Source organism: Chiloscyllium plagiosum, chromosome 14 (assembly GCF_004010195.1).
Source record: "Chiloscyllium plagiosum isolate BGI_BamShark_2017 chromosome 14, ASM401019v2, whole genome shotgun sequence".
In the NCBI taxonomy this organism is placed as follows: Eukaryota; Metazoa; Chordata; class Chondrichthyes; order Orectolobiformes; family Hemiscylliidae; genus Chiloscyllium; species Chiloscyllium plagiosum.
This window is the reverse complement of record NC_057723.1, coordinates 27,771,801-27,797,263: the sequence shown is the minus strand read 5'-3', so window position 1 is coordinate 27,797,263 and position 25,463 is coordinate 27,771,801. Positions and strand designations below refer to the sequence as shown.

The 25,463-nt window shown below is 40.4% G+C and overlaps 1 protein-coding gene across 2 annotated transcripts in view; it reads left to right on the top strand.

The window, feature by feature from the left end:
* LOC122556579 (follistatin-related protein 5-like) overlaps positions 1-25,463 on the top strand; it is a 563,792-nt gene that overhangs the window by 500,118 nt on the left and 38,211 nt on the right. For both annotated transcript variants that reach the window (XM_043703426.1, XM_043703425.1), the window contains exons 7-10: positions 8,093-8,259; positions 9,616-9,736; positions 17,406-17,567; positions 19,881-20,015. In XM_043703426.1, coding sequence (XP_043559361.1) covers positions 8,093-8,259; positions 9,616-9,736; positions 17,406-17,567; positions 19,881-20,015 — 585 coding nt within the window. The remainder of the gene's footprint in view (positions 1-8,092; positions 8,260-9,615; positions 9,737-17,405; positions 17,568-19,880; positions 20,016-25,463) is intronic.

Genomic DNA, 25,463 nt, shown 5'->3' with positions numbered 1-25,463 from the left:
CATCCTGTAAGTAACCATTGGCCTTCAAGGTTCTAGCTTTCCTGCCTCTGCCACTGGAAAGTTACTAGTTTCATTCTGTTGGCTCCAACCCGAAACATGGGACCTTTTTCTGGACCTAGGACAACTTGGTCACTAGACAAATAATCCAGAGATCAATGTAATGTTCTGTGTACTTGGGTTTAAATCCCACCATGGCAGATGGGGATTTTTTGCATTCAAGGTTAAAAAAACTTGTATGGTCTCCTTCCTATTGGAAAGATGTTGTGAAACATGAAAGGGTTCAGAAAAGATTTACAAGGAAGTTGCCAGGTATGGAGAGTTTGAGCTATAGGGACAGGCTGAACAGGCTGGGGCTGTTTTCCCTGGAGCATTGGAGTTTGAGGGGTTACCTTTATAGAGGTTTACAAAATCATGAGGGACATGCATAGGATAAATAGACAAATTCTCTGGGGCCGGGAATCCAGAACTAGAGGGCATAGGTTTAGGGTGAGAGGGGAAAGATATAAAAGAGACTTAAGGGGCAACGTTTTCACACCGAGGGTAGTGAGTGTGTGGAATGAGTGGTGGAGGCTGGTACAATTGCAACATTTAAAAGGCATTTGGATGGGTATATGAATAGGAAGGGTTTGGAGGGATATGGGCCGGGTGCTGGCAGGTGGGACTAGATTGGGTTGGGATATCTGGTCGGCATGGACTGGTTGGACTGAAGGGTCTGTTTCCATGCTGTACATCTCTATGACTCTAATGATGACCATGAAACAATTACCGATTATCAAGAAAAGCCCGCCTGTTTCATTAATATCTTGCCATCCTTAACTGGTCTAAACAGGCAGGAGGCTGGAAGAACACAGCAAGCCAGGCAGCATCAGGAGGTGGAGAAGTTGATGTTTCAGGCACAACCCTTCTTCAGGACTTGTGTCCAGAAGAAGGGTTGTTCGCAAAACGTCGACTTCTCCACCTCTTGATGCTGCCTGGTTTGCTGTGTTCTTCCAGCCTCCTGCCTGTCTAGATGGATTCCAGCATCTGCAGCTGTTTTTTTGTCTCTAACCATCCCTAGCTGGCCTGGCCTACATGCGGCACCAGACCACAGCAACATGGTTGACTTTTAACTGCCCACTGGCTATTAGGATTGGCCTGGCTAGCAGTGCCCACATCCCATGAACGAACAAAACAAAATGCTCAGGGACAAGCACACCATCAGGTCTCAAGTGATCCTGCTACCCAACAAACCACTGTGTCACTACTATTTCAATTGTGGGGAATATAAATGCAATTTCACCTAAATACACTACAAGTCAATTAAAACCATCTCCACGGGAAAAACAGCTTGTATTGCTACCGTTTTTTTGTGCCATCATTGATGTTAATTGAAAGTAAATAGTGATTTTCAAATGTAAAATCATGCCAAAAGAGTTTATGCAAATAAACATTGACAGATATGTGTTGATTGTTGTGGCCTGTTTTGCTTTTTAAAATAAATACCTTTTTGCTCAGTGACTTTATCTCAATAAAAAGCATATCTGAAATTCTAACAACAGATGTGATTATTGTTGTCACTGCTCTCGGTAACATGTTGTAGTGCTTGGATAATTTAGTTAACTGCTCCTTCAAAAGCATTCCAAGGCAGAACTGAAAGCTGACATATTCATTTACTTGCCCAAGCTGTACAAGAAAGGTAACCTGCAAGACAGGGTGCTAGTGCACCATAAATGCATGAATGCAGTTAAGTTGTAAGCTGCTGAAAATGTAATTCAGCAGGCAGGGCTCCTATCGACACCAAATTAAAAGCAAGGGTGAAAATGATGACCATGCAGAGTACAGGAGTTTGGTATTTTTTTGTATTAAAAGTAATAATTTCACCATGTTGAATAAACATTCCATTGAATAAAATGCACTTGATCAATTTCTACTGATTTGCTTTTTTTTTGGCTATTGCCACACTCCGATTTGCAAATAGTTGTTTCGGAGGAAAGAGTTGCATGCATGCAAACATCACGGATATTAACAGCAGAAGATGCACTGAAGTACAAATGTCAGGTATAATTTGAAGCTTGCAGTTACAAAAATATTTAGTTGTAAATTGTTTATTCTTACTGACACAAAGTAATTTAGTGGGTTTTTTTTACTATATGTCCTTATTTGTTTTCTGGCAGAAAATGGTTAGTTTGCTCATCTATTGATCAATTTTTCAAAGTAAATTAAGTTAGGATTAATCAATGAAAAGTGTGTAACTCCGTGTATTTAGCATTCCTGTAGCATTGCAATGCTCTCCAATATTGGATCCCACCCAGAGAGACAGCTCTACTTTAAAATTCTCAAGGTTATGTTCATTGCCTGTCCCAGTTTATGACTGTGTTTACAACTGTCTATGCCTTCGGCTCTGGAAGTGGCTCCCTGAATCTCTCAGTCTTGATACCTCTCCTGCTTTTAGTTGTTCCTTAAAGTGTATCTCTTCTCCCTTGCTTTTGGACAACTGCCCCAGTATCACTTTATCATTACCTGATAAGTCTTCTCCTGTGTATCTTGGGATGAACTGAAAGGTGTAAGATAAATGTAAGCTGTTGTTATTGTTGTACAAGACCAAGAAAGATGTAGATTCTCAGTAAATTCAGTCACATCATACTGATCCTTTCCAGCTAGAACATCTGACATGGCACATTTATCCAAGTCCCCCATATTTTGAAAGGCAAAATATCATGTGATATGACAGAGAGGACATTAAGAGTAAGCGTCACCATCTGGATGGTGGCCTGGCAGAGCAAGCCACTTGTACTGTTCATTTCAATGGACATAAATTTAGTGATTTCCACAGCAGTTTGCTTCTCCAGGCTGCTCGGTAAGGGGTCAAGTTGAAAATACTTACCACATTATTTGGGGAGGAACATCATTTATGACTTATCACCTTATTCAAGGCAGAGCACATTAAATTACGAGGCCAGTGACATACACCTATGCTTTGAGAAAAGTATGTCATTTGTAGACAGCCCGCAGCTCGTGACCCTGCCCCTCTGACCATAAATGGATGGTTGATATGTGCCTGTGGTTTCTTGCAATGTGCTTGCAAATACTGGCTGGGATTAGAGAAGTTAAAAATTGGCCCTTAACAGTGTTGCAAAGAGAGTAAGATTTTAAAAGTGTTGATAATGAGGTGTACCTTAAACACTACCCACAATTGTACAAATTCGATAGAAAAACATTTCAAAATCTCAAATAAGTAAGCCCTCCCATCCGATTCTCTTCATAGAATCAAAAAAGTAAAAAAGTATCAAATCAATTGTTCTGATCTCACCCAATGATAATACTGGACAAGGCAGGTCCCAAATTTAAATCTAGCATCATAGATCATCAGTTTTATTTGTGCAGATGAAGTTATAATGGGAAATAGCCAATAAATATCTTCATACAAGGCTGCCAATTATGTACAAACAAAAGAGCATAAGTTTATTACACAAATGAGAAAGGAAAAAAAAGCTATATATTTAAAACAACTTAGAAATATCTTAGCATAAACAGCTAAGAATAAAAATTCAACCCTCTTCCCAGCAATATATTTTATAGTCCCAATGAAATATTATGCCTAACTTATTCAACTGACTCTTTCTAGCCATTCTCCTTAAATTGCTGAAATAACTTTTTTTTTTCAAGTTCTGATGGCCGAGAAGCTTCTTTCTAACTCTGATGACTCTTGCTTTCTCTTTAGTTCTGATAACCTCAAGATTTCCACCAATTCCCATGGCCTGAGTACTTCTACAAACTAAACTCTCAAAGCCTGGAATCTTCGACAAACTAAAACTTCCCTTTTGATGAGGTGATTTATTTTATTCTTCTGAATGCAGCCAAACAATGGTTCTGACCATTTGTTCCCCTAACTAACTCCTCAGTCAGCTAATTGAGTCATTTAACTTAATTCATGTGCTTTCTTGGAAAAGCTGTCTTTAATTCACTGCCCATTTTCTAATCTTAGTTAAAAATAAAAGCAAACATGCAAGGAAATGGGACTTCCACAGGGAATGAAGGTGTGAATGAAGAGAGGACAGGGAAGAGATCATTGCCAGTTCAATCTGTGATCAATATGATGCACGTTGAGAAGCCAGGTGAGATGGCAAGGTCAAGATGGTAACTATTTAAAAAGGTTGGGACATTGCCTACTTCATTTACAAAGCACTGGAGAGGATCATGAGACCTCTTATGAAGTTTGTCCATGCATCTTGGTTGATAAGGGGGCAGAAGCCCATGTTAAATCTGATGAAAGTAAGCTGCAAATTTTCACAGCTGAACACAAAGAAAAAGATAGCTAACCTCACTATGCTCAGTCTCACAGACTCAGATTGAAAACTTTAGAGCAGAAAATCCACAAAATGTGCTGCTGTGCCAGATGGAGAAATCATGTTATTTTGCACATAGAACTTACGTTGAATCTATGCTCTGCCTTCACTTCCACTATTACCATTTCCTTTGTCTTTTATCCGATGATTGTTTAGACATCAAATCTCTCATAGCCTTTCACTGACCTTCCCTTCTGTTCCACTTACTACCCCCTCCCCCACTTTACAACAGCAAAAAACCCTCTCTTCAGTTGTGGAGAACAGTCATTGGACTCAAAATGGACTGTGTCTTTCTCTCTTAGAGATACTGCCAGAGTTTTTCCAACAGTTTCTAATTTTATTGGTTTGGACATTGGTGCATTTAAGACAGCAGGAATTTTAAAGGAGTAACATGGCAGCAAGCTCCACATTGTGTTTTTCTGTCTCCTACCATGACTGTTTCTAGACATGGGCGGCACGGTGGCACAGTAGTTAGCACTGCTGCCTCACAGCGTCAGAGACCCGGGTTCAATTCCCGACTCAGGCGACTGACTGTGTGGAGTTTCCTCCGGGTGCTCCGGTTTCCTCCCACAGTCCAAAGATGTGCAGGTCAGGTGAATTGGCCATGCTAAATTGCCCGTAGTGTTAGGTAAAGGGGTAAATGTAGGGGAATGGGTGGGTTGCGCTTCGACGGGTTGGTGTGGACTTGTTGGGCCGAAGGGCCTGTTTTCACACTGTGAGTAATCTAATCTAATCTAGAGCCCAGAATGTTCTCATGGCTACTTTGAGGCTTACTCACTCTCAGGTGCTCTCTGGAATGATTGCTTCCATGATGAACTTCTCTTGGGCTTTTTTCTATCTTTTGTCATCATTTAGCACCTTCAGCTTGTCTATCTTTTTCAGATTACTTCAACAAATCTATGTCCAGATATTCCTGTGCCCAAGTCTTCCTGGCTGTTTCCTTATGCCTTATCCCTTCATTCTTACTGTTATCAAATTGCCTTGCTATCTGTATAAATTTTAGTTGTTTTCCTTCCCCTCTCCAAGTTTTATTTGCTGTACCTCCTGACAATAAATTGAAGTTGTGTTGCCCTGATAGCATTAGTTTCATCACTGGAAAATCAGTTAAGTGGATCTTAAACATTTGATTTAGAGGGTTAATTTCTCAGGACTTGAATGTTCTCAAAAATTGATGGTATTGGGAAATAGGTTCAAAAACTTTTTTGCTGTGTTTTTTAAGATTTTTTGAAACTGTCTAGATAGCTCTTGTTTCATTTTCATCTTCTGTGTATGAAACTTATGTTCCATTATTAAAGAAATTATGCAGCCTCATTTGACTATGTTTCAGTGAGTGACCACTGTATTAACTAAAAAATTTTAAATCCATCAAGCCAGGTTTAATGCAGAGTCCTGGCTCCAGTCGTACCATCAGCTGAGATCATAACAACAACAACCCCTAAATCTTCCCATGCTCTTCTTTTTCTTCAGCAACCCATAAAATGGCATCATCTTGTTTTGCTGGGTTTCATGAGACTCTTTCCACAGTCCTCAGATACACATTGATTGACTCCTTCCCAGCTGAGCTGTCTGTTTTTAAAATCCACAGTAAATGAACTACAGTATCTTCTCAATGTACTTCACTATGGTCCTGCTGTTTCTACTTTATATGAGCTTTTACCCTCTAATACTATTATCAGAAAATACCTCAAACTCCTGGTGACTAAGGAGAAAGATCTAAGAGTATGATGGTACGATGGCATTCTGGTGTTATCGAAAGGTATTAGGGTGTGATGTTATCTAAGGGCATTAGAATATGATGGCACCATAGTATTGTTTGAGCATATTATGATGCGATGCATCTCACTAAGATTAAACCCTTGCCCAATAATCTTACTGAAAATAATTTTTGCAAGTTGACCAGTCAGGGTGTTGTCCTCTTGCTATCTTTATTATGTTTTCTACACAGAATTGTCCTGTCAATATAGAAATCCATTTGATGTGTTATGTTAGACATACTGCATGTATTGTGCCAGAGTATTTTTATTGATTGACACAACATGCATTTGGATTAAGCTGAGAAGAGTGACTGAGGGAGACTGTGCAAACAACATCATAGACAGTATTTTATAATTTGTTCACTCTTTCAGAGAGTACTATCTCAGTTATAGTGCTACTATTGATCAAAATGACTATTGATCTAACCATTGCTGACATCTTCAATCATTTAATTTAGCTAATATATATATAAGAAGAAAGCCCTACTGGTGATTAAAGGAAAACAGGGATGCATTTTACAAATGTGATCACAGTAGTCATCAAGAAAATGCAAAAGCACCAGTAACAGAACAAAGATGCTCCATCTGCAGAAATTCTTATAAAGAGGCTAACAGTACATGCATTGAAAAAGAATGCTAGCCTAAAGCTAAAAATCAATTTTTAAAAACTAAATTAGTAAAAGCCATTTGAGTCTTCAAATCAACCAATTCCACGAACATATGCAAGGCTGTAGTTCAGCTAATTAAATTCATTGGGTAAAGTTTCATATACTCATACAATCCTATGGCTAATTAAGCTTAAATACAGAAAATTAGGGCATCTTACTTTTCAAAACTGACCCACAAGTGGTGATTCACATTATCAACAGCCCCAGTCATTACTTGAGACACACATAATCTTCTCAGGTTACACACATCTCTATAAGCTTCAGTTCTATTCATCATTACTAATTCTTCTGAAGGAATTAATCACAGCATGGATTGTTTCTATGAGAGCAGCACTATCTTGTGAATGAACCAAGCTATTTCCTGGTAATGCTTTCCAGTGAAGAAGTACACTGATACTCACTGAGTTTCTACCATCCATCAAGAAGTGCAATAAGGACCAAGCAGAAGTCTTTCCTTAATATTTATTTGTCTGTTTAAGCAGGTGCTTCTCAAAATAACATTTCTCAATTCCTGGAAAATTAATTTTGGCCTGGTTTATCAAATGCTTAAGAAGTTCCTATGCCAATATTTTACACTCTTAGTCCAGAAGCAGGGCAGTTTCCAGGAGACAAACACCTACCAAGGTGTGAATGTCTACTGGATCTTCTGGCAACCTGGTGGCTGATTGGCTGTCACAGGCTTTCTGCCAGAATTAGGCTTATCTGCCATGAGCTGCTGATCAATCAGAGTCTAGTAGCTCCAGAACTCAGCACAACCATGGAGGCTGCAGCTGCTGTCGAGGCAACACCACCTGACTCCTTAGGGTTGTCCACAGAAACGTTTAATGTTGCCTGGAGCTGCATCATGGGGAGATAGAGGAGGGCCCTCAGTAGCAAGGGCAGGTCGGTAGTTTTCAGTGGTCAGTCCTCTGCCCTACATCCAGCCCCTTGATCATTCACAAATTATGGCAGATCGAAACACACTCTTTCCTAAATTTACAGCCTGCCTACACACTGGTAAACCAGTTGGGTAGGCCAATTCTTTCTCAACCCAACCAGTGCTGACATAATTGCAATCCTGGCAGAACGAAGGCCTTAAGTCGTGATTAAATGACCTCAATTAGCAACAAGACAGAAAGGTTGGGTTCTCCCACCCAGAACTAAATTCAGAAGAAGGCAAGAAGGTGGTAGAGGTCTGGTCTGCCACCAACCTGTAAATTAAATTCGCTTTCTGCATCCAGGCTGGAAGGTTCTACCATATAAGTTTGTTTTAAATGTAGATCTTTTGATGGCTGTTCAAAGAAAGATCATTTGAGGTCATTAAAAATGTTTGATTTATTGAGCTTTCAATGTTATTTATTTCCAGAGGTTATTCAGCTGACTCTCCCTGAAGATAAGAAGATCAGTGTAACCACAGTAACAGTGGGACTGAGTGCTGTATTATCATGTGCTATTCAGGGCATCTTAAGACCACCAATCATCTGGAAACACAATGGAATCATTTTAAATTTCTTGGATCTAGAAGATATCAATGTACGTGGTCTGTTGAACTAACGTGGTATAATTCTTCTGCCATTTTTGCCTAATATGTTCATTTAAACTTTGGTGATTTTGTAAAACAGATAGATAGTATAAAGTTAGCCATCCTTTACATACCTCTCCACAGTTCAACTTCCAATAGACTTAATTCAAGAGTGATATATAATGGCCGAGTGACATAACATAATCTGTTTCATGGTGTCCACAAAAGATAAGATGCTCAAGTGAACTGTAAATCCGATGGCCAAATTCTCTACTACCTGTACACATCCCTGACAAAGTTGCATTTTTTGTCTATTATTCCATTCTCTAGAGCAATCATTCTTCTCTTAATTGGCACAATGTTTTATTTAATATGTTCTCTTCTGTCACTATGCATCAAAGCAAGCAATTATTTTAAAATAACCACAGGACTTTGAAGAATATTAAGTTATTTGCCCTGTAGCTATGCAAGGAATTTAGGATTTTATCTCATTTATTTTGTAATGTTCCTACATGTTCAGCAGTATGATCAGAGGCATGTAATTAAGTGCCAGTTGTTCTATGCTCATTTCTGTAAGCAGGTACTGTGGCACAGTGCTCGAGTACTATTTTTGAAACCGTTCTAAACTCCTTGGTTTGCATAGTGGATTACCATCAAAAATGGTAGAATTATTCCTTCCAAACTACCCTAGTATTTAAAATGATCATGGAACCATGCAATCTAAATTGCCTCAACATGAATACCCAGTAAAAAAGGGAAAGCTGTAATGCATTGGGTTTTAAGCCAGGCATCATCTACAAATGAGTAATTGTCCATTTTCATTCAGAGCTATGATTTGTGGTGACAGATTGTACACATTTTGCACTGTATTGCTTGAATAAGATTCAAATTGCAAGAGTATTTGGCTCCTGAACCTCAGATTGGCCAAATTGTTTCTTCCCTCTTCTGCATACGTTATTCTCTCTTTTTCTCCAAGTCCCGTTCTTGCTTTACTTTTTTAAAAAGAACAATCTGGCCAAGATATTTGTAAGAGTCTTCTTATTCTCTTAATATATTTCCTTTATATTAATGCAACCAGAGAAACAATTCTCAAAGTTTCTAAGACTTTATGGAATTTTATTTCTATTGATCAGCAATGATCTATCTTTCTGAACAGCATATTTGTCACAAAAACAGAAGTTGCTGGAAAAGTCCAGAAGGTCTGGCAGCATCCTCAGAACTGCTGAGCTTTTCCAGCAACTTCTGTTTTTGCCTCAATTTACAGAATCCACACTTCTTTTGTTTTTTGTTGCATTTTTGTGCTTACTTCTCACTTGGACTGTCTGCTCTTCATTATAATACTACATATTTTTCTGTTGCTTTTGCAGGATTTTGGGGATGATGGCTCTCTTTACATTACTAAAGTTACAACAATCCACATGGGGAATTATACCTGTCATGCGTTTGGTTATGATGAGCTTCTCCAGACCCACATCCTGCAGGTGAATGGTTAGTAAATGTCATACCTGACAGTTATAGCGAGTCTTCAAATGCCACATAATATGTCATCTGATTGTTTTTCAATCACAAATTAAACTTTATAAATGCTGGATTAGCTGCTATAGCAACTTGACACTTTGGGTATTTATGCTTCCCATTGCCTTGCATTGAACAAATGTGTTGTTATTAGCAAGAGAATTGATTAGATATAGCTAGATATTGCTGAAAGAAAGCATGTTAATAATGCACAACATTATTAATGTGAACATTGGTTTGCTAATTCAGAAGATTAAGAGATAGACCATGATTTGGAGAATGCTAGAGCTTACAGTTTGATATACCACTCCTTTGCTTTGCAAAACAAATATTGTATTTTTTTTACCCATTATTTTAATTATTTTCCACTAACTTGCCGCAGTAATTAAGCTCGCCACAGATTGATAACTGTTTTAACAACGTGTGAACTGTTAATTCAGTGGCAATCAAGCTCTCTGACAAAATATTTAATCAAACAAAACTGGATGCCTCATTATGTGGTGATAAGTTGTTGTTTGATATCTTAAAAATGTCAAATTGTATTTTTTTTAAACTTTCTTTCTCACTAGTGGCTTTGTGTCTTTTCAAGCTATCTGTAGACAATTATTCTTTCCATTTCTTTATTTTTCTTTCTGTACCTGATTTGATTAATGCACCTTCCTCTGAGATCCCTTTATTGCACCTTTTTTACTGTTTTATCAACTTACACTTTCAGCATAAACATGTTTTCAGTTGAAGTTTCAGAAAATAAAAAAAAACCTAACAGGGCACAGTGCAAGGTGGCCAGCTCCAGCAAAATCCATCCCATTAATTCATTTCGAGCTAACAGGCATGAATGACCTGAGATAAGTAATAAAGCCAACACCCTTCTTATCTTTCAGATTTAAGCCAGCAATACTTGACAATGACAACTAAAGATTTCACATTTGTTTCACCATCAAAATCACAACAGAATACTGTCAGTTTGTGGCTTAAATCTGTACACAATAACTTTGCATAGGAGTGTCATAAGAATGCCTGATGACTTTAATGGTACAGCATTGGACCTTTCTCAAAACCCAATCTCAACTAAACTGGCACCAGTTTTCTTTTGAGAGATCTGTTCATGGGCATTCTTCTTAAATTGCTACATAAGATATTATAACATGAAAATTACCACTATGTTCTAATATAAAAGTAAAATACTGCAGATGTACGAAATTTGAAATAAAAGCAGATATGGTGGAAACATTCAGCAAGTCAGAAAGTTAAGCAGCATCTGTGGGGAGAGAGACAGAATTTTAAATCTGTGACTTTGCATCAAGACCTGTCACAAGTTTTCTGTAATCTAAAGCACAGGACTCCAAACCATTTGTGGTTGAGCCTTTAGGTCCCTAGGCCCCAATGACTGGAAAATCTCCCTACACCCCTCTGTCACAACTTCCTCCTTTACGACATTCCACAAAACTGTCAGAACTAATATTTCCTTTCGTGGCTTGGTGATGTATTTCGGGCTAGATGCTATTCTTTTCTGAAAGCAGGTTTGAAGTTGGAGAGGGCATGTGAAATCCAGTAGGGGACTTTTATGATGCCTCCTTTCTGCTTATTGTTCAGCAATTTAATAACCAGCTAAGGGCCTCCTGCCATGTTCACTGGCATTTTAGTGAATTTCAGGGCAGCACATGCCGCGTGGGAAGCCCAGAGGTTTTTATTGTGATAGCTGATGTCCTTTTATTTGCAGGCCACCTGATCCCATCGTGATCATCCTCCTGAAGGTCATGATTGATTGATCTTATTGTCTAAAATATGATATTGTTTAAGGCATTTAATTGGTCACCTTGGTAACTGGGAAAAATATATTTATTTTATGTTGTGCCTCATGGAGTAGTGGGACTAGAGTGACAGTGCACTGCTCCAGCTTTGGTCATAACATTCTTTATACTTTATTGACTGTTACAGAAATATGGAAACAAAGTGAATAAACTTTGTTTATTCAAACCTTATCAAAGGCTCTACCCTCATCTACGTGCTTGGTCACCTTCTCAAAAAACTCAATGAGGTTTGTGAGACATGACCTGCCCTTGACAAAACCATATTGACTGTCTAAAATCAAATTGTTGCTTGCCAGATGATTATAAATCTTATCTCTTATAATCCTTTCCAAAACCTTTCCTACAACAGAAGTAAGGCTCACTGGTCTATAATTACCTGGGTCATCTCTGCTGCCCTTCTTGATCAAGGGCACACCATTTGCAATCCTCCAGTCCTCAGGTACCAAACCTGAGACAATGATGACTCAAATATCAAAGCCAAAGGCTGTGCTATCTCCTCCCTCACTTCCCAGAGAATCCTTGGATAAATCCCATCCGGCCCAGGGGACTTGTCTACTTTCACTCCTTCTAGAATTGATAACACCTGTGCGTAACTAACCTCGATCCTTTCTAGTCTAATATTTCGTACCTCATTCTTCTCCTCTGCAATATTCTCCTTTTCCTGAGAAATGTTCATTTAGCACCTTTCCAATCTCTACAGAGTCCACACTCAACTTCCCACTTCTGTCTTTGACTGGGCCTATTCCTACCTTAATCATCCTTTTATTCCTCACATACCTATAGAAAGCTTTAGGGTTCTCCTTTATTCTATTTGCTAAAGACTGCTCGTGTCCTCTCTTTGCTCTTCTTAACTCTCTCTTTAAATCCTTCCTAGATGATCTGTAACTCTCCATCGCCTCATCTGAACCATCTTGCCTCATTAACACATAAGCCTCCTTCTTCTTCTTAACAAGAGATGTAATTTCTGTAGTAAACCACGGTTCCCTTACCTTATCACTTCCTCCATGCCTGACAGGGACATACCTATCAAGGACACACAATATCTGTTCGTTAAACCAGCTCCACATTTCGATTGTCCACATCCCTTGCATTTTACCACCCCATTCTATGCATCCTAATTCTTGCCTAATTGCATTATAATTGCCCTTGCCCCATCGATAACTCTTGACCTGTGGCATGTACCTATCCCTTTCCATCGCTAAACTAAATGTAACTGAATTATGGTCACTCTCTCCAAAGTGCTCACCTACAACTAAATCAAACACCTGGCCTGGTTCATTACCAAGCACCAGATCCAGTGTGGCCTCCCCTCTTGTCGGCCCTTCGACATACTGTGTCAGGAAACCCTCCTGCACACATTGGACAAAAATTGATCCATCTGACGTATTAGAGCTATTACATTTCGAGTCAACGTTGGGGAAGTTAAAGTCCCCCATAATGATCACTCTGTTCCTTTCACTCCTACTCAGAATAACTTTGCTAATCTATTCTTCCACCTCCCTGGAACTCTGTGGAGGCCTATAAAAAACTCCAAGCAGTGTGACCTCTCCTCTCCTGTTTCTAACCTCAGCCCACACTACGTCAGTAGACGAGTCCTCATCAAAACTTCTCTCAGCCACCGTTATACTATCTTTGATTAACAAGGCCATGCCTCCACCTCTTTTACTGCCTTTCCTGCTTTTAATGAAAGATCTAAACCCTGGAACCTGCAACATCCATTCCTCACCCTGCTCTATCCATGTCTCCGAAATGGCCACAACATCGAAGTCCCAGGTACCTATCCATGCTGCAAGCTCGCCCACCTTATTTCGGATACTTCTGGCATTGAAGTAGACACACTTCAAACCAGTTTGCTGTCTGCCAGCACATTCCTGTGACCCTGAAATCCTGTCCCTGTCCTTCCCACTCTTATCCTCCTGTGCACTGCAACTACACCTCTGGTTCCCATCCCTTTGCTGAGCTAGTTTAAACCCACCTGAATAGCACCAGCAAATTTCCCACCCAGGATATTAGTGTTCCTCTGGTTCAAGTGAAGACCGTCCTGTTTGTAGAAGTCCCACCTTCCCCAGAGTGAGCCCCAATTATCCAAAAACCTGAAACCCTCCCTCCTGCACCATCCTTGCAGCCACGTGTTCAGCTGATATCTCTCCCTATTCCTTGCCCCGCTTTCACGTGGCACGGGTAACAAACCAGAGATAACAACTCTGTTTGTTCTAGCTCTCAGCTTCCACCCTAGCTTCCTGAAATCCTGCCTTACATCCCTATCCCCCTCTTTCTATCTATATCGTTGGTAGCTACATAGACAACAACTTGAGGCTGGTCACCGTCTCCCTTCAGGACCCCAAAGATATAATCCGAGACATCACGGACCCTGGCACCTGGGAGGCAACACACCAACTGCGAGTCTCGTTCGTTCCCAACAAACCTTCTATCTGAGCCTCTATCAAGTCCCCAATGACTAATGCTCTCCTCCTTTCCCTCCTTCCCTTCTGTGCAACAGGGACAGGCTCTGCGCCAGAGACCTGGGCCCCACTGCTTGTCCCTGGTAAGTCGTCCCCCTCAATGGTATCCAAACGGTATACATGTTTTTCAGGGGAATGACCACAGGGGATGCCTCCACTGACTGTTTTTGCCCCTTTCGAACAGTCACCCAGGTTTTTTCTTGCCTAGGAGTAACTACTTCCCTGTAACTCCTATCTATCACAGCCTCTGCCTCCCGAATGATCCGAAGTTCATCCAGCTCCCGCTCTAGTTCCCTAACACTGTCTTGGAGGAGTGAGAGTTGGGTGCATTTCCTGCAGATGTACTTGGATGGGACACTAATGGCATCCCTGACCTCAAACATCATGCAGGAGGAACATTGCTCTCCCTGCACTGCCATCCCTGCTAGTCCCCTAGTCACAAGGTAAAAAAGAGACGCTTACCTGATATGTCCCTAATCTTTAAGGTCAGTAAAGCCTTTGATAAGATTCCACATGGTAGGCCGATGGAGAAAATACAGAGGCATGGAATTGAGGGTGATTTAGCTGTTTGGATTAGAAACTGGCTTTCTGAAAGAAGGCAGCGAGTGTTGGTTGATGGAACATATTCAGTCTGGAGTTCAGTTACTAGTAGTGTGCCACAAGGATCTGTTTTGGGACCACTGCTGTTTGCCATTTTTATAAATGACTTAGATGCAGGCATAGATGGATGGATTAGTAAATTTGCAGATGACACTAAAGTCGGTGGAATAGTGGACAGTTTGGAAAAATGTTACTGGTTGTAGGGGGACTTGGATAAACTACAAAATTGAGCTGAGATGTGGTAAATTGAGTTCAATGCAGCTAAATGTGAGGTGATGCACTTTGGGAAGAATAACAGGAAGGCAGAATACTGGGTCAATTGGTAGATTCTTGGTACTGTGGATGTGCAGAGGGATCTTGGAGTCTATGTGCATAGATCCCTGAAAGTTCCCACCCAGTTGGATAGTGCTGTTAAGAAGTCATATGGTGTGTTAGGTTTCATTGGTAGAGGGATTGAGTTCTGGAGTCGCAATATCATGCTGCAACTATACAAAACGCTGGTGCAGCCACACTTGGAATATTGTGTACAGTTCTGGTCGCCCCATTATAGGAAGGATGTGGAGGCATTGGAAAAGGTGCAGAGGAGATTTACCAGGATGTTGCCTGGTCTGGAGGGAAGGTCTTACGAGGAAAGGCTGAGAGAATTGGGTCTGTTCTCATTGGAAAGAAGAAGGCTAAGGGGGGATTTGATAGAGACATACAAGATGATCGGAGGATTAGATAGGGTAGACAGTGAAAGACTTTTTCCTAGGATGATGATGTCAGCGTGTACGAGAGGGCATAACTACAAATTGAGGGGTGATAGATTTAAGACCAATGTCAGAGACAGGTTCTTTACGCAGAGAGTGAAAAGGGCATGGAATGCCCTACCTTCTAATGTAGTCAACTCAGCCACAATAGGGAGATTTAAACAATCCTTAGATAAGCACATGGATGGTTTTGGGATGTTGTTAGGGGAAGAGCTGAGAATAGTTCACAGGTCAGCACTACATCGAGGGCCAAAAGGCCTGTTCTGCACTGTATTGTTCTATGTTCTAAAACTTGCAGCATAGATAAGGAAGAGTTGCGTTTAGATTCCTTTGAATAGTTATCCCCAACTTCTTATTTTGTGAAACTCCCTGTATCGTATGTCAAGCAAGAGCAAGAAGTATTAGAAATGCTCAGAAAGTCGGATGACATTTATGGAAAGTAATTAAGAGTTTTGATCCACTTGCTACAGGCCCTTGCAGATGGCTAAATACTGAGATAAACCCATAAATTAACATAACGTGTCATTTGCCTCTGCCATGATTTTACAAGTGTCATGGGAGGTATTGTGTAGGCATCCTGCATGTGGCCCACCTGAGGCCCTTAGCTTGGCAATAAATACCTAAGGAGGACCTCAACTCATGTCATCTGATTTAATCATCATGGAAGAGGCCTGAACCCAAAACCTAGCCTGATGTGTGAGCCTTAAGCTGCTGCTGAGTGAAATATGGAGGGGGGCTCTAAGAAAAAAACCTTGATATAACTCCATAGATGCCGATAGCCCATCTCCAAGTCACCCTTTATTTACACATGGAGACCCCTGCCTCTGATCCAGCTCATTCAGAGCCAACTCTGAGTGTTAGGATGTCTGAGACTAGTGTTTTTATTCATCAGCCAGGGGTCCCTGACTGGACCAGATTAACAGCCCCAATCAAGGAACTCATATTCTATGAGACCCACCTGACCGACCATGTTACAATCCCTACACTCCACACCAAATGGAGGTACCAGTCTCACAGTCCACTGCTTCGTATTGACAGAACTGACAGAGAGTCATTAAACACAAAACGTAAGGCCATGGGATAAATTATAAGCGGAAAGTAAGCTTCCCACATCCCAGAACAAAATTCAGGGGTGAGCTCACATCCAGTTGATCAAATTGTCCCACTTTAATTTTTCAGCTGATGACTCTTTAATTAATAAGAAGCAGGTGTTCCCTTTGCCTCCAGCCAATCCGATACCAGCAGCCCTGTCTCACACCTACCCTAGTGGACATTGCTGGTATTGCAAGAGGCCGAGGAGACTCATCCAAACCCAGGAAAGTTCAACAACTCGTCAATGGCAGGCCCCAGCAAAGAAGGATGGATTTAGGGAAGGCAAAACAGTGGAGACTGCAAACTGGCATGGAGTTGGTGGGGGAGCAAAATGGGGACAGGGAGTGATAGAGAGGAGGACCCCTTGGCCTCTCATTGCACTGACCAGATGTCTGTGGTTTAGACTTGCTGTGATACACATTGAGTGCACCCTCTATTGTCACTCATTACATTGCAGTGGCAGAGGGATGAGTTACTTAATTAGGCATTAGTTAGCCAATTAAATATCTGAACTGGACCACAGGGTGGGCACTCATCCATATTGTGGGTGGGTAGTCTAGTGCAGGTACATTTTCTAATTCATAGGTCCACCCATCTATTCTACAGCCCATAGGTACAATACAGTACAATTCAGCTGTATTCCACCTCGGAACTCCCTGAATTGAGTAATTTAAAAATTTGTGTTTCTTATTTTAAATTTCTATCACCTGCAATAATTTGCTTTGTGACCATGCGAAACAAACTGAAAGTTTCCAAATTGCTTCTAATTTAAATGATATTGTAGTCACTACCTATAAGGTCTCTCACACACGTTCTTCTGTGAGAAATGTTGGACAGGTATTATCGTTATAGGATGAGGAGAGTTATTGTTATTGTTATTCTTATCTCTGATATTCAATGAAAAATTTTCTTTTTTTTGTATTTGTAGTTCCTCCAGTTATCAGAGTATATCCTGAAAGCCAGGCACAAGAACCTGGTGTGACTACCAGTTTAAAATGTCATGCTGATGGAATTCCATTTCCCAAAATTACCTGGCTGAAGAATGGTCTAGATATTACTTCAACATTACCTAACCAACTGGTGCTATTAGGTAGTATCTAATCTCATTAGCATCCTTTGTTTTCAAATATAGTAATAATATTTCTTTTTACACTGCACTTTGTCACATTAGAATGACATATGGCCATATGACAAACCTTTCGTAATGTTCAGAGACTGCTCAACAGGGCACATGCAACTTCTTTTCTACATTTCTGGACTTGTAATAGGCTACAGTACGCCCTTAGCTTCTTTAGTGGACTAAGAGCTGTTCAGTACTAGTTTTATTCAAGTCTTTAAATTACCCATGATTGTTTCTGATTTCCTCTGCAGCGTCACAGGAAACCCAGGATGCATTACAGATATGGAAATAAAATGTAAAACTTAGTGCCAAGATCAGATGGAAACCTTGGAGGGAAGATCACAGGGACCAGGGGTGCTATTTTCTCTGGCTAAGATTCTCTTATTTGTTCCACTAAAGCATTCTTCAAGACTGCAGCAATGAGACATTTGGTTGGTGGCTTCCCCAAATAGCAGGGAGTCACCATACTATTGGCAAAATGCTTCTAACACTGCAATTACATGAACTGGCTTCCTGCATCCACCAAGCGGGCAACCTTTCCATGTCTGCTCCTGCCAAACAGACTCCCTGTGATTTCACCAGACCCCCACACCACCATCCCTACTTCTGAAGGCCTGGTAAAATCCTTGCAATTTTGTAGCAAGGCATCAAAATGGGTTGTTCAGTGTCTAGATGCATCAGCAGATATAAGTTGAATCTGCCTTGTACATTTGTCTGCAACGGATGAGTTTTTTGCTCTAATAGTGAGACTGTGTACAAACAGGTCAACCAGAACATCTGAATTGTGACTGGTCTATGTTAGGGGAAATTCTTTGTTCCTCTGATTCACCTCTCTCTTTTGTAATATATTTCTTGGAAACAGTTTGTGAAACATAGGAGCATTAAAAATGCAGGCACTAGATTAAGACAACTTTGTTGTAATTATGATTTGGAGATGCTGGTGTTGGACTGGGGTGTACAAAGTTAAAAATCACACAACACCAAGTTATAGTCCAACAGGTTTAATTGGAAACACACTAGCTCCGAAAGCTAGTGTGCTTCCAATTAAACCTGTTGGACTATAACCTGGTGCTGTGTGATTTTTAACTTTGTTGTAATTAATTATGATAACAGAATAAAGTTCTGTGATGCAACAGCTTTAAAGGTTTGTTTGGGAAACTCATCTGAAAGGCAGTTGTGTTATCCAGGGTACTATAAACTATATTCTGGAGAAAAGCATTGCATTGCAGTGTGTTTAATGGTACAATGCAGCTGTATTTTATCATTCAATGCATCAACAGCTTGGTCATAGAAGTTCCCTAAGGTCAATAATTGGATTCCATGTTCTTGTGAGAAGAGGAAATAGGAAGAAGACAGTTCAAATTTCAGATAGTGTACCTCCCAGTGGCTAGTTTAATAGCAAACTATAACCAAGGCACCCACCCATTCTTCACATTGTAGAAAATATTGCAGTGAGAATCAGACCAGCAAAATGAAAGCAAAAATGTCTCTCTAAAATGGCAGTAGTTACGAATGAATAATGGGTAATAATAATTGACTGAACTGTTTTAATGGATTACTGACTTCTGACAATGTAAGGAGCTGAATTAATATTGATTGACATGATCATTAACCCAGCGTGTTTCAGTTTCGGCTATGTATTGCAGTCAGCTTGTAACATTGGCATCAGCAACTCCCCTAGGCCTAGCATTCAATAAAGGCAGCACACCAAACAAAGGATGGAGGTGAGAAAAGATAGAATGCCTAAAATAATTCCAATTTTTTTTGATATTTAAATTGTGATCTCAATGTGAGACTGCCACTTTTAAAGACAATTTAAAATTCTAATTCCTTAACTTCTGTCCGACCCTCATCCCTCCCGATCTGTGGAATTTTCTCCAAACCTATAAACTTCCAAGGTCTTTGCATTAATCCAGTTCGAATGTTTTGCATCCCCAGCTTTCAACGCTCCACCACTCAGGATGATGGCATCAGCAACATTTTTTTATATGAATGCTAAATTCTGGTATTTTCTACCTAAACCTCTCCAACTTTCTACTTCTCTCCTCCTTTTAAGAAATAGCTTAAAATCTACTTATTTGATTGAGCTTTTCATCCCCCGTCTTAGTATTTTAATATTTCCTTATGTGACTCGGTATGAAATTTTGTTTGATCATTGCTTCTGTGAGATGCCTTGACAATATTAAATGGAAGTTGTCGTTATGTCTAAGTCTCTGATCAATGAGTATCAATTAATAATTACTTTGTTTTGTGCATTCTTGTTTGTGTTCCGTGTTTCTATAGCAAATGGAGGTGAAATTCACATTAACAGTGTGCGTTATGAAGATACAGGGGCATACACTTGCATTGCAAAGAACGATGCAGGAGTTGATGAAGATATCTCATCGCTTTTTGTCGAAGATTCAGCTCGAAAGACTCGTATGTCCAAAATGCATTAAACCACTTTTTATTGAATTCTGAGCTAATTCTCTGCACAAACAAAGGTGGAAATAACACAGAATCTTGATCATATTGATTGTTACCATGAGTGACTTGAGTATCATAGTGAGTTAGAACACAGCTCTATTCTTTCCAGTATGCTGGTTGAAAGCCTTCTGTCTCTGCTTGAAATGAATTTAGAAATATTTCTCTGATCATGAGTCCACAGGATCAATTGATATAAAATTAGAGTTGTCAGTCCCAACTAGAGATAATTTAAAAGAGCTGATAGAGGCATCGCAAAGCGGTATGTAGCACAGTGGGATATATAGAATTTCAAAGCTGATGGTGTATGAGCTTACCAAACAAAACAACTCGACATCAAAGTTTTTTTTACAAATTTGAATTTAACAGGTTCAGAGGAATATAATCACTACCACTAACACAATAAATTAAGGAAAAGAAAGTCTTGGCAAGCTGAAAGTCAGAGTCACAGAGTCTAAACTTCTGACTCCATGGGCATTCCTAATAGAGACTTGCATGATGTGGGCAATGCCGAGATTTGTGGCATCGTCTGGCAAGGTCCAACCTGACGTCAGGAGCAACTGGCTCCATCTTTCATGTATCTGCAGAGAGGCGTGGCGAGTTTCTCACTCGGCAGTAATGAGTTGCCAATTAAGTGGATTATTGTTTGTTAAACAGCTTATTAATGCCTCAGCTTGCCTCAGTTATGTTCATTTTACTAAGTGCACTGAACAAACTAGACATCAAGAATTCTTGACATGGAAATCAGAGTGGGTAGCTAGTAATGCCAGCTCACTGCTGTTTAGAAAACACAGATCTGCATTGCAGGGCGCACTGGAAACTAGCACTAAAGGCTGCTGCAAAGAGATGTTGCAAACAAAGATTGGATTCGATCAGGCTATATCTTCGAGCTGCTTGCTTGCTCTCATAGCTTTTGCTCACTTACAACCTACCCGCATGCTAATCAGCTTTCTAGTTGCGTTGGCATGCTGTGCCAATTAGCACAGTCATGTAACCAGGTACCCTGTCTTGCTGGCCAATAGTGTTTGGTTAAGAAGGGCAGATATCTTTTTGTATGCTAGGTCAATCTCACATTTTGTGCCAGCTGCTGACACAGTAAATACACTGCATGTGCAGCAAGCAAGCAAGCCATCTCTCAAAGTCTCAGGGGAGTAGACCTTACTGATGTGCGTGGAGGCACCTGTCAGTCAGGACGTTCTGGTATCGTAGGTCAACGGCAGTCTCCTTTACAAGTCCAAGGGATTGGCGACAGTCAGGTAACCAGTTGGGGTGTTTTGGGTCAGGGCTCCATGCTCTGTTGTCTGGGCAGTGGTTCATGGTAAGTCCTGTGGTTTCACAGATGCCAGTCTGGGGAGAGTAAGACTATAGCACTGCGGAGATGTACAGGCATCAGTCAGTGGTCTGGGCGCTTCTCACCCAGGGATGTCTGGTTAGTTCGCTCAAGGAGTTCGACCACTATTAGTCTGTCAGGTCAATGCAGATAAACTAAAGAGAAAGAGTGTTTGGGTCATGGCGATGCTTCAGAGCCTGTTCATTGGGATTGGGGGCTGCAGGCTGAGAGCAAAGGTAGATAACAGTTGTGAAGTGGAAGCTGCATTTGTAAGGGGAGGAATATTGGGAAGCAGAATTGTGATCAGTATTCCAGGAACTGCGTTTGGTAAGGTAGCAATAGTACTGGATGAATGGGATGCCGTAGAAGTATGGCAGGATGTTTGGTAAGATGTGGCAAGAAACCTCATTAGATCTTGTAGCAAAAAGCCCTCCAAAGGCCAATGCAACAGGGACTGAGCCATGCAAACATAAGATGTAGCCCATTACCTCGAAACAGAGATTGTGCTAAATGACAAAGCAAATCAAAAGTAATACGAACCTTGAATTTTCAGCTGAGGAAACAAAGCACAAATGCACGGCAGAGATGCTGTGAGCATCCAGGTAGGGGCAAAGCGAGTGAGTGATATTATTGTGAGCAAACAGTCCAGAAATGCATCCTGGTCCAATCCCTGAGCTGGGTTCATGTCCCTGAGTGCACAGTGTCCTTGCTGCAACATTGTAGTGATCATCGCCAGTACAACCTTTGGTGCAGCATTGAAGTGCACAAGCATCCTGTAAATGGATTGGAGGTGTACCACGAGGGTTCTTAGAGGTTGGCATGTGGCCAATGCCGAAGGAGTACACCCTGAAAGGTTAGTGCTTGGTGTCCAACATGGTGGTCATTCAGAGTAGGTGGTGAGCCGAATCTGGATCAGTGGTGCTGGAAGAGCACAGCAATTCAGGCAGCATCCGAGGACAGGCAAAATCGACGTGAGCTGAATCTGTCAGGTGATCACTCTGGACTCCATGTCAAGTTTTCTTGATGTCTAATATGTTCACTGAGATCGTTAAGATGGATATGATTAGTCAGGTTGTCAATGAGGTATTTGGTAAGCAATGATGCTCTGTAACTGCCAACACCTGCCGAATGAGGAACTCACCAGACATCTTCTGAAAAGCATTAAAGAATGGAGCAAAATGCTCCTAACATTAAGGGGGGCCTCAGCATCCACTGATTCTGGCACAAGTTCATAGAAAGGCTTGGAAATGTTGAAGAAAGAAGCTAGAGTAGGCCATTTGGCCCTTCAAACATATTCTGCTATCCAATATGATCATGGCTAATCATCCAACTCAGTACCCTATTCCTGCTTTCTCCCCATACCCCTTGATTCCTTTAGCTCAAAGAACTATACCTAACTCCTTCTTGAAAAATTCTGTTTTGGCCTTAACTGCTTTCTGTGGCAGAGAACTCCATAAGGTCATCACTGTCTCGGTGAAAAAGGTTCTCCTCATCTCAGTCCTAATTGCCTATCCTTTACCTTAAATTGTGACCCTTGGTTCTGGACTCATGATCATTGGGAACATTCATCTGCATTTAAACTGTCCTTCCTTCTTGATGAAGGGCTTATGCCCGTAACGTCGACTTTCCTGCTCCTCAGATGCTGCCTGACCGGCTGTGCTTTTCCAGCACCACACTCTTCGACTTTGATCTCCAGCATCTGCTGTCCTCACTTTCTCCTGTCTTCATAAGTCAGTACTACCATCCCAGGAATTAGTCTGGTAAACATTTGTTGCACTCTGTCCATAGCCAGAATGTCTCTGCTCAGAGAAGGAGACTGAAACTGCACATAGTACTCCAAGTGTACTCTCATAGGCCTAATGCAACTACAGCAAAACATCCCAGCTCCTTACTCAAATCCTCTCACTATGAAGGCTACATACCATCTATCTTCTCCACCACTAAATGCTTACTTTCTGTGACTGATGTACAAGCCAACTACCACATTTCACTCCCTAATAGGGTAAATAGGAGGATTAGTGGCAGAAGAGCCATCTGGCTTTAAAAGAAAACTCCCTACCAAATTCAAGAATGAGGTTTGACCTGAAGCTGATAATGAGCATTGTGCCTATCCCACATGGCATGAGAAAAAGTTAGTTGTCTCAATAAACTCCCAAACTTTATGTTATATTTTATATAAGTTGACTTTAAGGGTCAGAGACAAAATTATACTATTTGACCCAAGAAATCACATCGTGATGATAAAAAGTGGCATTCAAAGCTAAGGCTGTGACAGCTGGTTAGTGTCTATCAGACGGCACTGAAATCAGGCAGTCATGAAAATAATTTCTCCTCATGGTAAATCCTCCTCATCTACCTGAGTTCGGTGATGCAGTTACAACTACAATCAAGATTAGTGTTACAACCCATATTGAAGCATAAAAACCTCAAAAGAGACACAACATTTCGGGAGTACTCTCTCTCTCTTTAAAAAAGAGCCACAACTGGGCTAACTTAAAATAAAGGAAGTTTACAAGTATAAAGGGCAGATCCCATTTAATAAAGTACAGGAAGAAAATGCCAAAACTTCTGCTTTCTATAAAAGCCTTAGCTGTGTCCTATCATCAGATTTCACCATCTTGCCTTCTAAAATAGTGCATAAACAAACAAAAAAAGTATACATGAAGCCATCACCTCTTTTTTGGTGAGAATTCCACCGAGAGATTCAAGTTACTATTTTTAAAATGATGCACAAACCAACAAAAAAAAATGCCATACCAATTTGTTTGAAAAAATAAACAGAAAACATTACATTACTCTGCAGATTTTTATACTGTCTTTTAAAGTGTGTGAAAACGTGTGGCATTAGCAAAGCACAGCCGGTCAGGCAGCATCCGAGGAGCAGGAAAATCAACGTTTTGGGCATAAGCCCCTCTCCAGGGATAGATGAGTGTGACAGAGATAAAAAAACAAATATCTCGCATGGATTGGCAAGCCATTGACATTCTGTCAAAGCTTCCATTATTTAGGATTAAGCTTCAGTTCCTGGGTCAATACACAACTGTTGAAGAAGACAGGCAATCAAACTCCTTAATTAGAAACAGAAAGAGCTGGAGAAACTCAACAGATCTGGCAGCATCTGTGAAGAGGGAAGCAAAGTTCATGTTTCAAGTCCAATTTAATATTTCATTGGACCTTCAGGATTTATTCAATGCTTTCTGTTTTTATTTCAGATCTTGCATTTCAGTCAAATTTCATATACCTTTGGGAAAAGAAGAATTTAAAAGAGTTAAATCCTTTGTTATTTCTAATGATGACAGTAAAGATCCTGACAAAACTTTTCTGATTTTCGTAGACAAGCTTAAGTTTCAGTCAACAACCAAGTAAAATATTTGATTAATTTGTTGGCAAGTGTTGTTGGCAAAAGTGTACAATGTAATTTAATCAACTCAAATTTAGCTGAAAGGCTAATGGAAATGGTCATTTTCTTTCCACCTATTAATTCCTTCAGAAAAGCACTTCTATACAAACTTAAAGATTATACTAATAAAGTATTGCTTGAAGAACAGGACTCAGTTGAAGCAAATGTGGCTAGCTAGCAACTGCTTCAAGTGCTTTACTTGACAAAAACTATTGTGCCAATCAACAGCTTCAACAGACCATCCAAATCTTATATGTCATGTGGCTTGTCTCATACCACCAATTCAGTGCCTAGCATTTCATGACATATGCAAGATATATTCTAAAAGAAGTCATTGAACTAAAACATGCAAGGAATCTAATTACCTTAGGAAACCCAAAGTCCAACACAATTCTCCATGTCAGCAAGTGAAAAAGAGTCAGCCAACCATGGTACATTAGAAGCAATTTCTTGACAATGGAAAGATAGGGAAGGTTCAGAGTGGAGTTGATACGTACAAACCAGAAAAGCAAATAGAGTTTGAGAAGAGCCCAACACAATTTTTCACAATTCTATCCATCATATTAACGCAATCGAAGAAGTAACTGCAACTTCACAGACCGAGGCAGACAATTTGATACATCGACACCATGAGAAAAACGTTTATCCCTATCCAAAGGATATACGCCTAAAG